The sequence below is a fragment of the Rissa tridactyla genome, chromosome 4, assembly GCF_028500815.1.
Source record: "Rissa tridactyla isolate bRisTri1 chromosome 4, bRisTri1.patW.cur.20221130, whole genome shotgun sequence".
Taxonomy (NCBI): Eukaryota; Metazoa; Chordata; class Aves; order Charadriiformes; family Laridae; genus Rissa; species Rissa tridactyla.
In genome coordinates, this window is record NC_071469.1 from 30,200,861 (window position 1) to 30,213,351 (window position 12,491).

At 45.3% G+C, this 12,491-nt stretch overlaps 1 protein-coding gene across 1 annotated transcript; it reads left to right on the plus strand.

Moving 5' to 3' along the window:
• Window positions 1-7,909: 7,909 nt before the first annotated feature.
• Window positions 7,910-9,915, plus strand: CLEC14A (C-type lectin domain containing 14A). The gene has a single exon (XM_054201624.1). The coding sequence runs from the start codon at window positions 7,910-7,912 to the stop codon at window positions 9,200-9,202; it is 1,293 nt and encodes a 430-aa protein (XP_054057599.1). The 3' UTR covers window positions 9,203-9,915.
• The last annotated feature ends 2,576 nt before the right edge of the window (window positions 9,916-12,491 follow it).

The window sequence follows — 12,491 nt, forward strand, 5'->3', positions numbered from 1 at the left end:
TTTCTGAAGGATTCCCAGAATATCAGGGGATGAATAACCACAAATGTTCAGATATGAGCAGAATGAGCATATGCATACTCATTGCATATGGGTATGCGGTTTGCATGTGTGCACTTTTGCTTTTCCATACACACACCCACCCCAGAACAGATTAGCTGTAGACTCAGATGGGAGTCGTTCTGCACAGCTCTACTGGAGACACATGATGTTTACGTGTTGTCTGCAGCCCTGAGATATTAATATCTGCAGTGCAAGGACTGTATCTTTGCTGATATTATATGATATAATCTAACGGCACTAATAATACAATGAAATCAGGGCCTGACACACAACCATAATACAAAAATAACATTACAATAATCATAATAACAAAACCTGCATGTGGATGAAGATGTAGATCAGTTCTACCTTGTGGATGCATAATTGCTAATGCATGAAATATGTGACTGTGTGTCCTGAAATGAGTTTGCTAAGTAGAAGCTTGTTTTGTTCTTCATGGAAACAGTCAGTTTTTGATGCCTTTAGCATTGATAGACCTTAATTTTGAAAAACAACATTCTCGTATGTCATAACAGAGATGGTTATTTCATTTAAACTGTGAAAAACTGTCAGACCTGCTAGGATTTTAACCCTGGCATGAAAGAAATACAGGTAATACACATCCACTACTTAGACCATGAGCCATTTCTGGAAAATAAGCATTTCTTTAGTTAAAATATGATTTTAATTTTCCTGATTCAATTAGACACAGACTGACACCCCAGTTCTGTATACCCCACATCTTCGAGTGCGGGAAGTCCGTAGGCAGACACTAATTTTGTTTCTTGAGCCTATCTACTTTTAAATGTATTTCTTCCAGAGCATGTGGTTTTGTGGTTTTTATGTCATGTAAAATTTCAGGATCCTAGGTACCATTTTATGCATATAGAACCATTTAGGATAGCAAAAGCAAGTACTGCTGGACACACATTTAATGTATAAGTGCAAAGAACAGCACTGCTGGTCTTTTTACCATGATAAACAAAAGAGGAAAAAAACTATGATGTGCCATACAGCAAGATCGTCTAAAATCTCTCTCCTCTCTATAGTATACAAAATCTAAAGTCTCTGCTTCTATCTTTTGCGAGCAATCAATGAGGAACATTTAAAACGTTAGACTTTATTGAGAAGGAAATCCTTCAAGAAAGGGCATTATTTAAAAAGGGAAAGGCGGAAAATGCATCAATAAAGTGAACTAGAACCTTTTTAGTCTGGCCAGTCTCACAAAAAGAATGGCAATAAATATTTCTATAACAGGAATATTTATCTCCCATAACCTCCATGACAACAATTATTTCACTAGGCTCAGAATATTCTTCCTTCCTTTTATTTTTTTTCATTTTGAATTAACTGCTTGTGTAGACAAGCATCTGCTGCCTCTCCATCTCACAGCTGCTCTCTCTTGAATTTATTCTTCCTAGTCTGTGTCCCTTGCCCATTTTCAAGCAAATACTTCAAGCTTCTCTCTTAAATGGTCAGTCTGGGCAAAAGGCCAGGAAGTGAAATCAACTCTTTACCACTAGATTTCCTTCTATTTTACTTTATTTCCCTAGGAAACTTTGCCTCATCCCAAAAAGTCTGCCAGTCCCAGAAGCTTGTATAATTATAATTGTATAGGAAGTTACTAAAGTTGTGGGGTTTTCTCACTTTAAATGAATACACTAATTTCCCAAAATGTTTTAATTTTGTCTAAACCTGATAAAAAATCACAAACATATAATAGGATATAGGTAAATCGGAACCAATCTCTCATTCGTATCTTTTGGTTGTTCTTTTTTCTAGGATGGGAGGACATCAGAACTGCGCACAACATTTTTCCAGACCTGTAAAACCTATGGATTATACAAGCTGCTGCTAACACCCCGATGGACCAGAAAGAAAACGGCATAAAGAAGGTATCAAACTCATTCTGACAATAATGCTTTTTAAGGGTGGCCTTTGAGCCACAAAGTAGCTTTAAGGCTGCGAACGTCCCTCAGTACACAGTGGATCTCCCGCAGCTGCCTAAAGGAATATGTTTAAAGAGCCACATGCAATCTTTATAATCTTTATGTGGTAAATGCCCTTCATTTTAGCTATCAGCATCCTTTACTCCATGCTGACAGCAGGCTGCTGTGGGGGCTGCCCAGCTGTGCAAACACACCTGCAGTCACCACCAGCACCTCACACACCAGCGCCTGTGCCGCACGGGGCAGCGGCAGCAGGGACACGGCCCCTTGCTTCCCTCTGCCACTCTGGCACTTCTGCACTGGTGAATGATCTTATTGCTGTCTTTTCTTTTGATTCCTTCCCTATCCTCTTCTTTTTGTGTCTGCTCCCTCTTTTCCTGCCTACTCATTTTATTCTGTGCTCCAGCTCTCCATTCCCTCAACTTAACCCTGTGCTGCACTCTCAGCCTAACTCTATTCTATTCTATTCTATTCTATTCTATTCTATTCTATTCTATTCTATTCTCATTCTCATTCTATTCTATATTATTCTGTATCTATATCTATAGATATAGATACAAACATCTAAGTACAGGTACACACACACATACACACTACTGAAAGCTCAGATTCTGCAGCATGCAGGCACTTCAGATAGACCACTAAAATATATCAAACCAGTCAAAGCTCTGACCACTGCTGGGTGTTTGTCATTCAAGGTACAGAAAAAGGAGAAGATGATGCAGGGAAGGTTGATCATACCATGACACATTTCCGTGCTTTTGCTTTTTTTTGACATTTTTAACTGCAAACTGTAACATATGGCCATACCCTACCTCCAGTTCCTGTGGAGCCCCTTGCACCGACGTATACTCAACATGATGCTCAAATGGGGCAACCAGACAGGGCTACACAATACAGATGTGAAGAATTTGGAGGCTGGGATAGAACGAGTATGAATTATCCCATCAACAAAAGGAAGGAGAGTGGGCTAGAGTGAGAATAAAAAATATTTATAGACTACAGTATTTTTGGAAAAGTGTTTAATTTGAGAGTTCTGGAGTTCATTTCCCCTAGCTAATTACAGGATTGGAATCTTTCTTAATAACTCATTAAAGATGAATGGAAGTGTTAACAGAATACATTATTTTCTTGCATAATTAGTAACGGAAACACGAACATCTTAACTGAACAGGCTTTAAGGTGAACGTATGCATACTGGGTAATGCTACAGCCATATCTTTTTATTTGTTTGGTTTTGCCAATGCAGTCCATCTATTAAATGTCCCTTCAGCGGATCAGCATTAGTTATATTTTATGTCCATGTCATAAATGTAACAGATATACCACTGTGTTCACAACAACAGTTAAATATTATTCCCTATTTTTAAAAAAAGTCCTGTAGCTATGTGATAATGTCATTGGAAATTGTTATTATAGTAGACAGGAACTTGCATGACCCCTGCTGGGTTATCTTTTCCAAACTGTGTAAGTGAACCTTGTTTTCTATGTAGTCCTTTTGAGAAGTGAATAATTAAATTCTTACGATTGTGCAAGTTGATACAATAAAAGAGAAATTCTTATTTCCTTTTCTTGTCCTGTTTCCTGGAAAAGTAACAAAAGCATGCCAGATTCCACCTGGCATTTTTACTTCCTGTTACAAGTTGTTCGACTGAATGCAGGGAAATTAAGGAGAAATCTTGGCACACTGTCGAAATGAGACAGTTCTCATTGACTTCAAGAGGGTCTGATTTTTTAACTTGGGTATTTTCTTAAAGAATATAACCCTTTAGTGAGAAAATACTTTTCTTTGCTTAAACACAACTTACATGTGAAATGTAGGACTGCCTTATTATTTGATTAACCACTTCTTGAACACAATATCAATTTCATGGAGCACTGAGTGAGGAAAGGAGGACTTAACCGCTATATTTTGAGGCATGGCATCAAACAACAGTGATTCTCACTTTTTCAAAATACCTGTTTCCATCAGGTTGTTGAAATTATTGTCTGTGTCTTAGCAGAGCACTGAAAGATGGGGAATATATTTTGACTTTGCCCATGATAAATTCAGCAGAAGGATGCGTGTATCCAGTAGAGATATTGGTTGGGATGTGGGATGAGGGGAAGGAGCGAGCTCACTGGGACAATGCAGCCTCCCCACTGCCAACAGGTGCAGACTCCACAAGGTTGCAGCACGCTCAAAGGCCGGAGCCATGCAAACAGGCAGTGCTGCCAGACTATTGATCTTCTCCTGCCTTTCTCACTCCCTCTCCAAAGTTTCCAACTCCAAAGAAATCTGTATCATGCAACAGACCGCAATAGGTTTCTTCACCTGTACAGGAGAGTTGATAAAGGGAGGTGCACATTAAGCAGCCTTCCTTTACGCTAGCAGAAAAGAGACGCTGTAGCTGCTCCTGCTGTTAGACTCTGTTCCCAGGTTTGTGGAAGAATGGGTAGACACATCCATTTCCAGACATTTTCTGGTATCCCCTTTGGGGATGAGAAGTGTCACCAGCCAGCTTAGTGAAATTACTTGTGCCCTACGGATCGCAGTGTTACGAGACCATTTTACTTGTCCCCTTCACAGCCAGGCAGATCTCTTTTATTGCACCATCCATCTACTTCTGCAAAGCCAAATACAGCTCTTAGTAAGAACAGGATTCTGTACCTCTCTGTGAGACTGCTTCTAAAGCAAACAGACCCCCTTAAGCCCTAGCAGCTGAATGCAAGAAAAAATCCACCCTCAAAGAGAAAAGTAGCTTTATTAATTCAGCCCTTCTCTCATTACTCCTTAGTCAAAAAGCATGTATTATTATAAGACAGATACGTTGATATAATGAAACAAAAAACCTAATGGCTCTTAGTAAAATTACAACTAAAGCAAGCCCCTGTTTTTTCAAAGGCTCGGATCATACAGGTAGAGGAGTAAGGAACAACTACAGCTAAATAAGGCTTTTACTACTGAGCAAAGCAGCCACACTAGGACTTATACATCAGTCAATCACTCATATAACATCTACATTCATATAATAAAGCGTTCTTTATACGTAGAAGTTTAGTTGCCTCACATGGTGACTGGTGCCAGCACTTGTGTGTGAGAAGCTAATCCTCTCTTTCAAGAAAGGACGTCTTCAGGAAAATCTCCACGAAGACAATGAAAATGTTTTCTTATTTACTTAAAATGGAACCAGGAGAACATTCAAAACCAGAGGAAGAGCTGTTTTCTGGAGATCTAGTAGACCTGTTATTTTTTAAATATTTTGCAGGAGTCTCGGGAGCAGCCATAGGAGACAAGAGCGGGTACACAGGCAGATCGAGTAGCCATACAGCTGCTGTCTCTACGTCCTGCTGGCAAAAGCTGTCAGCTTTGGCATGCAGTTTTTTCATCTTTCGGTGCGTTACGAGTTCCTCTGATGAGACTGGACTGCCTGGGGCACTGGTGGCTAACCTGTTGTTTCTAAATTGCTGGTTCAAATATAGCCTAGGAAATTAAAGTCGTGGCCTGTGTGAAATGAGCTGGTAGTACCCGTCAATTACCTGGCGGGGAGGCCATCCCAGATGGCTCAAATCATGGCCTTGCTGACAGCCAAGAAGGGAAGCAAAGGAGCAAATGTTTTCATAGAATGAGCCGCAATCTCCTCCCCAGGGACAGAGCCTTGGGTTTGAAGCATAAAATGGAAATTTTGGGGCTCATGGATTATTCCTTCTATTTCTAAAAGTTAATTTCTGTTCAGCTGTAATAAATGAACTCAATTTTGCAAGAGAAAACAAATTGAAGCTGCCGGATTGCAGGGGCATATTAGGCAAAGCCTTGTCTGTGTTTCCCAGCAAGATGGCAGCAGTAAAGCTGTAGCAACCTCTCTTCTCTCCCAAACCTATCAACCACATCTGGGGAAAACGGTGCGAGATACTAAGCTGACAGGTATTTGTAGAAGCATAGCTTTGTACTTCATCAAGAAACATCAAAGAGCTAAAGGAATGGTTCATTTAGTTTAGGTACATTTAAGGCTAGATCCAGTGAAGAACTAGAGATCTGAATGTTAAATGATAAAACTTCCCTGATGCAAACTGAACCGCATCTTTCCAGCTGGGAGCGTAGGCAGAGAGCGAGGATCTCCCCATGCTCACCTGCACCGGCACGGGGTTCGGTGCCTCAGTCCTGATGCACCACGGAGAAGAACGAACGCGGGAATGACAATTCCAGTCGGCAGCAGAGCTCTGAAAACACAGCTGCTACAACACTGAAGATGTTGACTTTGGTGGCTGTATCATCTCTGCACCTTGATTAGCCAAAATTCTGATTTCATCTAGAATTAAACCAACAGCTTCTTGTTTTGTTATCAGAACCTATTTTCCATAAAATCAAGTCTCCTGGCACCCAAATTTAATTACATTCCCAGTTGCATGTAGCAAATTTAAAGTAATTATTTTTACCAAAGCAGCTTAATAGCTCCTGAAATATAAAAATTGTAAGAATGTAGGCAATACTTGATGTAGTTTCATTTTTGCTGAATACCAAGAGAAGCAAAATACCAACTGAATGTAAAAATTTGCCTAAAAACAGTTATGAATGTGTGAATTCAGTTTACCCCAATCAACTTCTATTTCATGCATTTCAAAATGTTGCTAACTCTTGCAATCGTGATAAACAGAATTGCTGTGTATGTGACACACTTTGTGCAGGACTGAGTCCACCTGCAGCCTTGATCCAAGACTGGTAGAATTCACGCCTCCACAGACCGCCACTATTAATGAACCTTACTTTAAAAAAAAAATTCCAAATAGATTATTTATTTTCTGCTTTTCTCTCCATTTTTTTTTCTGGGTACTCAAACGCTCGGAATTTGTATTATATCACACTCACAAAACAAAAAACATCAACAGGGGTTCTTCCAAAGTGGACGCTGGGCAATGAAACGCATGCAATATGCACGTGGGTTTGCACCACATAAAACGCCTGGGGAGGGGACTCGGACAGGTGCTGTATCTGAACGTACACATGAGGTAGCAGCAGACAGACATCACAGTGAGGAGTATGGAAATAGGTGACAGGCAGACTGTTGTGGGAAAGTAAGAGAGGATTGGTGAGGAGGATTGTAAATGCTCAAGTGACTTGCAGCTGAAGGTGTTGAAAAAAATATATGTCACACTAATTGTTGTGATTAGTCTTGTGTGCTTGACAAGGAGAATACCTGCACTTAGATAACAAAGGCCTGTGATGGACTTTGAGGTACGTTATCGAACATGCTTGAGATTCCTGCTCTGCTGTCAGAAAGATCAAAGCACATTGGAAAACTATGCCTGCTTGAACCCCTGATACCCGAGCGAGAACAGCAGGTTGGCTGGAAGCCTCTCTTGCTAGCAAGGACCCTCTCTAGCAAGGACCAAGCTCTGCAGTACTGTGTTCCCACTTTCGTGCCTCTGCCCAGGTGCTGCTTTGGAGATCCCCCGGGTTGTGAGGCATTGAGATTAAATTTACTCTTTGCATTTCATCCGTGGTTTTGTGGCCGGTTCTGTGTCAGCTCACACAGCTGCCAATGGAGGACCAGTTAAGAACAACCTACTGGAAGTCAGCACAGGCCCCTAAATGCATTTAGGCCAACTTGCTTGAAAACAGTGAGCCGACATCAGTTTTTGCGGGAGCTAGGGGGTTGGTTACGAGGCTTCACCAAACCCAGAAACCTCCATCTTTCATGGAAGAGCTCCCTGCACCTGGACTGCTTTTCTCCAGGAAACTCTGTGCAGGATGGGCCGATGGCCCCAGACACAGGCCTGAGATAGGGCCGCGACCCCAGCCCCGGCCACCTCCGACAGCAGAGCGGGCACCGGCGCTTTCCACCCTCGTCCTCCCCCGAGGTTGGCCGCCCGCCCGCCGGGCAGGGCCAACGCCTCCCGGCTGCGCAGGGAGCGGCGGCCGCCCGCCCGCCAACAAACGGAGGATGCCGAGGTCAACCCCGGCTCCCGACACGTTTCCTCCGGCGGGCCCGGGGGAGGGCCGTGGGCGCGGGGACGGCGCTGAGGTGGGACGGGGCGGGCGGGTGTCCGAGGCCCAGCTCCGCCGCAGCCTCCGGGACAGCCCGAGCTCCTCGGCCCGCCGCGCCGCCGGGATGAGGCGGGCCGGACCCTGCTGCTTGCTGCTGGCCGCGGCCTGCGCCCTGGGCCGGACCCCGCCGCCGCCGCCGCCGTCCGCCGTGCGCTGCCAGGCCGCCGGCGCCTGCTTCAGCGCCCACCTCGCCAACAGCACCTACGCCGAGTCCCGCAGCGCCTGCGGCCGCCGTCGGGGCGACCTGGCCTGGGTGAGCGGCGAGGCGGAGCTGAGGCTGTTGCTGGGGCTGCTGGCGGCGGCGGGGTCGGCGCCCTCGCTCTTCTGGGTCGGGCTGAAGAGGAACGCCTCCGCCTGCACCGACGCGGACCAGCCGCTCCGCGGTTTCTCCTGGGACGGCGGCGGGGCGGCCCCACGGGAGGTGCCGGCGGCGCTGGGCCGCTGGGTGAAGGAGCCCGTGCGCTCCTGCCTCGCCGTCCGCTGCGCCGGGCTGCACCTGGCGGCGGCCGCCCCGGGCGGCGACCGTGGCTGGGGCTGGAAGGAGCGGCCGTGCCATCGTCCGAGCCAGGGCTACGCCTGCAAGTACCAGTACGAGGGCGCCTGCCCCGACCTCCGCCCCGCCGCCGCCCTCCGCCTCGACTACCGCCTCCCCTTCGAGGAGAGCAGCGCCGGCCCCGGCTTCAGCCCGCCGGGCACCGTGCTCTCCGTGACCTGTCCCGGCGGGGAGGTGCAGTTCACCTGCCAGCCCGAGGCGGGAGGTGGCTTCGCCTGGAAGGGGGTGGGAGAGCCCCTCTGCCCCTGCGGCTACCGGAGCCCCGGCAGCGACGGGGATGGGACCCCCTGTGCGGCTACGGGGGCGAGAACCACAGCGGCGGCGGGCGGCCCCGCGGAGCCTCCGGGTGGCGGGTCCCCGCCACCCGGAGGCTCCGCGGGGCCGCCCGCCGGCGGGGAGAAGACGGTCGCTCCGCCGCCCCCCTCCTCCTCCTCCCCCTCCTCCTCCTCCTCCAACTACGTTTTCATTCTGGTGACTGTCGCGGTGGTGGTGCTGGTCATCCTGGTGATGACCGTCCTGGGGGTCTTCAAGCTCTGCTTCAACAAGAAATCCGAGGGCGGCGGGGATAAGGAGCCGCCGGAGGCCGGCAGCAAGGCGGAGGCGGGCTGCGCGGAGCCGAGCGGAGCGGGCGACTAGCCCCGCGGCGAGCGGGTCTCCCCGTCCTTCGGGGCGGACCCGGGCGGCAGCTCCCACCCCAAGGCAGCGCTGGGCTCCCCCGCCCCGATCTCTCTCGCCCCCAGCCCGGCTGCCGCAGAAAGCCGAGGACTAGTCGCCGTGGGACGAGCCGCCGTGGGACGAGCAGGACTCGCAGGACTGTCAGACGTTGGGGGTGTGCAGCGGAGCGTTTCTGCAAGCGACCCCTTCCTTTTTTAGGATTTTGACGCCTTTGGACAGTCAAGCGTTTTTGTCGGTCTGAAAAACAGTTCTGTAGCTGCTGACATAAGCAAAATACCGATATAGCGGCCTGGCCGACAGAACGATTGCTTGTCTGCAGCTGCAACAGTTGTGGGTTTTTATCCTCTCAGAATCTGTTCTTCGGGTGCCTTACTTGGCACGAGTGCGAAGGGGAGCACTTAGAGCGCTCGCGTCTTTTAATTTAGAAGTCACTCCTTGTTTGAGTGGTACTTGGAGGCTCTCGTTTTCTTTCTAATTGCTGGAGTGTTTGGAGAGGTGAACTGCCGTGATTTTGGAGGAAACTATGACCCATACTTTTTCAGACTGACATTCTTATAAATAAAGAGCATTTCTATACTTAGAAGGTCATTAAATTGCTGAGGAAGTGGGAGGTTAATGGGGAGTCAGTTTTATACTTCAGCTGATGAAAAGAATAAAGAATGATTTAAAACCTAGATCATCACTCTGTTTGTTACTTTGTGCAATATTCATTTTTACTGTAGCAGCGCAACAAATTTTTCAGTTACAGTTTTTCTCCTAAAGTGCGTTGGTACAAAACTTGATTTCTGCACGCAATATGTGGCTCCCTTAGAGCCAAATCAGACAAGGTGCTGACGAACTTTGCACTGTGACAAGAGTTTAATGCAGGTCCAAATACATCTTGCAAATCCCATTCTTTTTAGTCAGGTATACTGTTTTCCATGGAGTTCCCTTGAGAGCAAGGAAAGAAAGATTCACCCTTTGTGCCCCTTTCTAAATGAGGTAAACACTTCCTCTGTGATTTCTCTCGGGAATTCCCGTAGAGCAGCTTTCAACCTGACCACAGAACTTGCTTTCTTTGCAGTTCAGAGTGATGATGCTCAATTCTTATTATTGTGGGGTTGGTTTTCAATTAAAGCGTTAATGCTAAATATTGATTGAAGGTTTTCTGAGTGCAGTAAGACACAACTAACTGGGTCTTATCAAAGCCTTTTGGGGTGTGGGGAGGGTGGGGAAATATTTTCTGCCCTTAAAAGGACTTCAAGCTCTGAAATGTCTTTTTAAATATGCCTTTTTTGACTGTTTTTCTCTCTTTAGAGCTGACCTTCTGACTAGTGCTTTCATTTTGTCACTTTCCTGTTGAGTTTGGAGAACTCTGTTTCAAACAATAATGTGTGTTATTACTGATTTTTCTTGCAAGCAAAGACTCGAAGATTAATCTGGTGCAAACATCTGCTAAGGATAAAGTATGACATAGCATGGGTTTTTTCTTTTTTCCCTCTCTCTCTGCATAATGATGATAAACTGTTGCTATCTGAGAAACAGTCTTTTGCTTTTGTTAAGGGGATCCCAGACATTTGTGAGCCATCAGGCTGTCTATAGTCATAAATTCCATTATATCATGACAGGAACAAAATCCAGCTAGGTCAGCTAGGTCATTACAAAACTGTCTCATAATCTGCATACTTTTCTAATCTGTTTATCTGACATTTGTATTTCAGAAGGCAGGCATTTTTCAGCTTTCATAGGAGGCTTGATTCTTCATTCAGATGTGCACAGATTTGGCAAATGATTTAGCCACTAATGCCTTTTGTGTTAATACCACCTCTGTTATTGTCACTGTAAGTAATTTGTTTTAGGGGCCAGTGTATGTGGAGCTCCATTCTGCTACTAGCGGCTGTATAAGATGAATGAAGGCCTCCCTAAGTTATTATTTCTATGTTTTCCTTTTTCCCACATATCAGGTGGCTGAACTCTTAACAGGACTGTACAACTGTCTAGGTATGTTTTTCTAAGCTCTAGAAATACTCTCATTCTCTGTTTCAGGAATCTTAGCAAGCCCACAGCTACATGCTGAGTTAAGCACCCACTGTGACTGACTACTTCTTTTGGCGTCGCTCAGGATTTGTCTCAGACTATTCAGTTAAAATGTGCAAGTTCATGCCCTTGCAAGCCGTTCACCCATCTCATCTTATTATTCTCATTTTGCTCCTTTGTCTCGGCTTGCTGTGAAATCACATTTTGATTTCAAAGTTCTTTTTCTCACACTCGAGATTCAGGATTAAGCATCAGACGTTTGTCTAAAGGACTACACAAGGATTCCGTTACATTTTCCCTGGTTTGTAATTTGACTCAGCTGAAACCAGACTATTTTGCATCTATGAATGGGATCCGTCTTTACCAGTATAGACGTCTCTAACAGCTCGTCTAGACTCATCTGCTCACCTGGACTCCCTTACAGCCTATGGAGAGAAGTATGTACTTGCAATTTCTCTCATTTTAGACTAGATGCTGAAAACAGGGACAATGAATTGTATCCTACAAATGCCATGTGCTACATCAACTGTAAAGGAAGCCTAGGAAGGCTACTCATATTTAAATGCCTGTAAAACACATCTAAAATAAAAACAGAAAAATCAGCTAACCTAGGTCTCCAGCTGTGCAAGTCACTTCTCTAAGTGACTTAGAATTCTTAGAGATTCTTGTTTTGTCTATTTGGGTTTCTACGTTCTTTTTGCAGTTGGTAGAATATGGAGCCAATAGTATTTGGATTTGACTGGATCCTGAGCAGGTTTGAAAGTCATGAATTTCTCTTCCTCTAACAGTCTGACCAAGAAGTGGGTGGTTTGGGAGAAAGAATAAATCATTTTTGCTTTCCATTCTCAATTTAAATTATGTCTTTCTTAAATAGGAGACTGACGGATAACTGACTTCTAACATGGGCTGTTGTCTGGTATCATAACCGTGATTCAGCGGTGTGGAAGGCAGATTCAGTGCAGGGTTTGCTGTTACAGGAGGAGAGTAAGTAAGGTCACAATGAATACAGATAATCATAACAAGCACTGATGTAATAAAAGTGCCTGGTTATTAAATGGGATGCAACTTTCTTTTAATTCTTATGTAACACCATATGTAAAACACACAATCAAATGTAAATATTTTTCCAAAACATAGCAGAGATGGAGACAAATCTCGACCTTTTCCCTCATGTTGCATACGTGTCCTTTGACTACAGATATTGTATAAACATATTATATTGCAACTGTTTTTC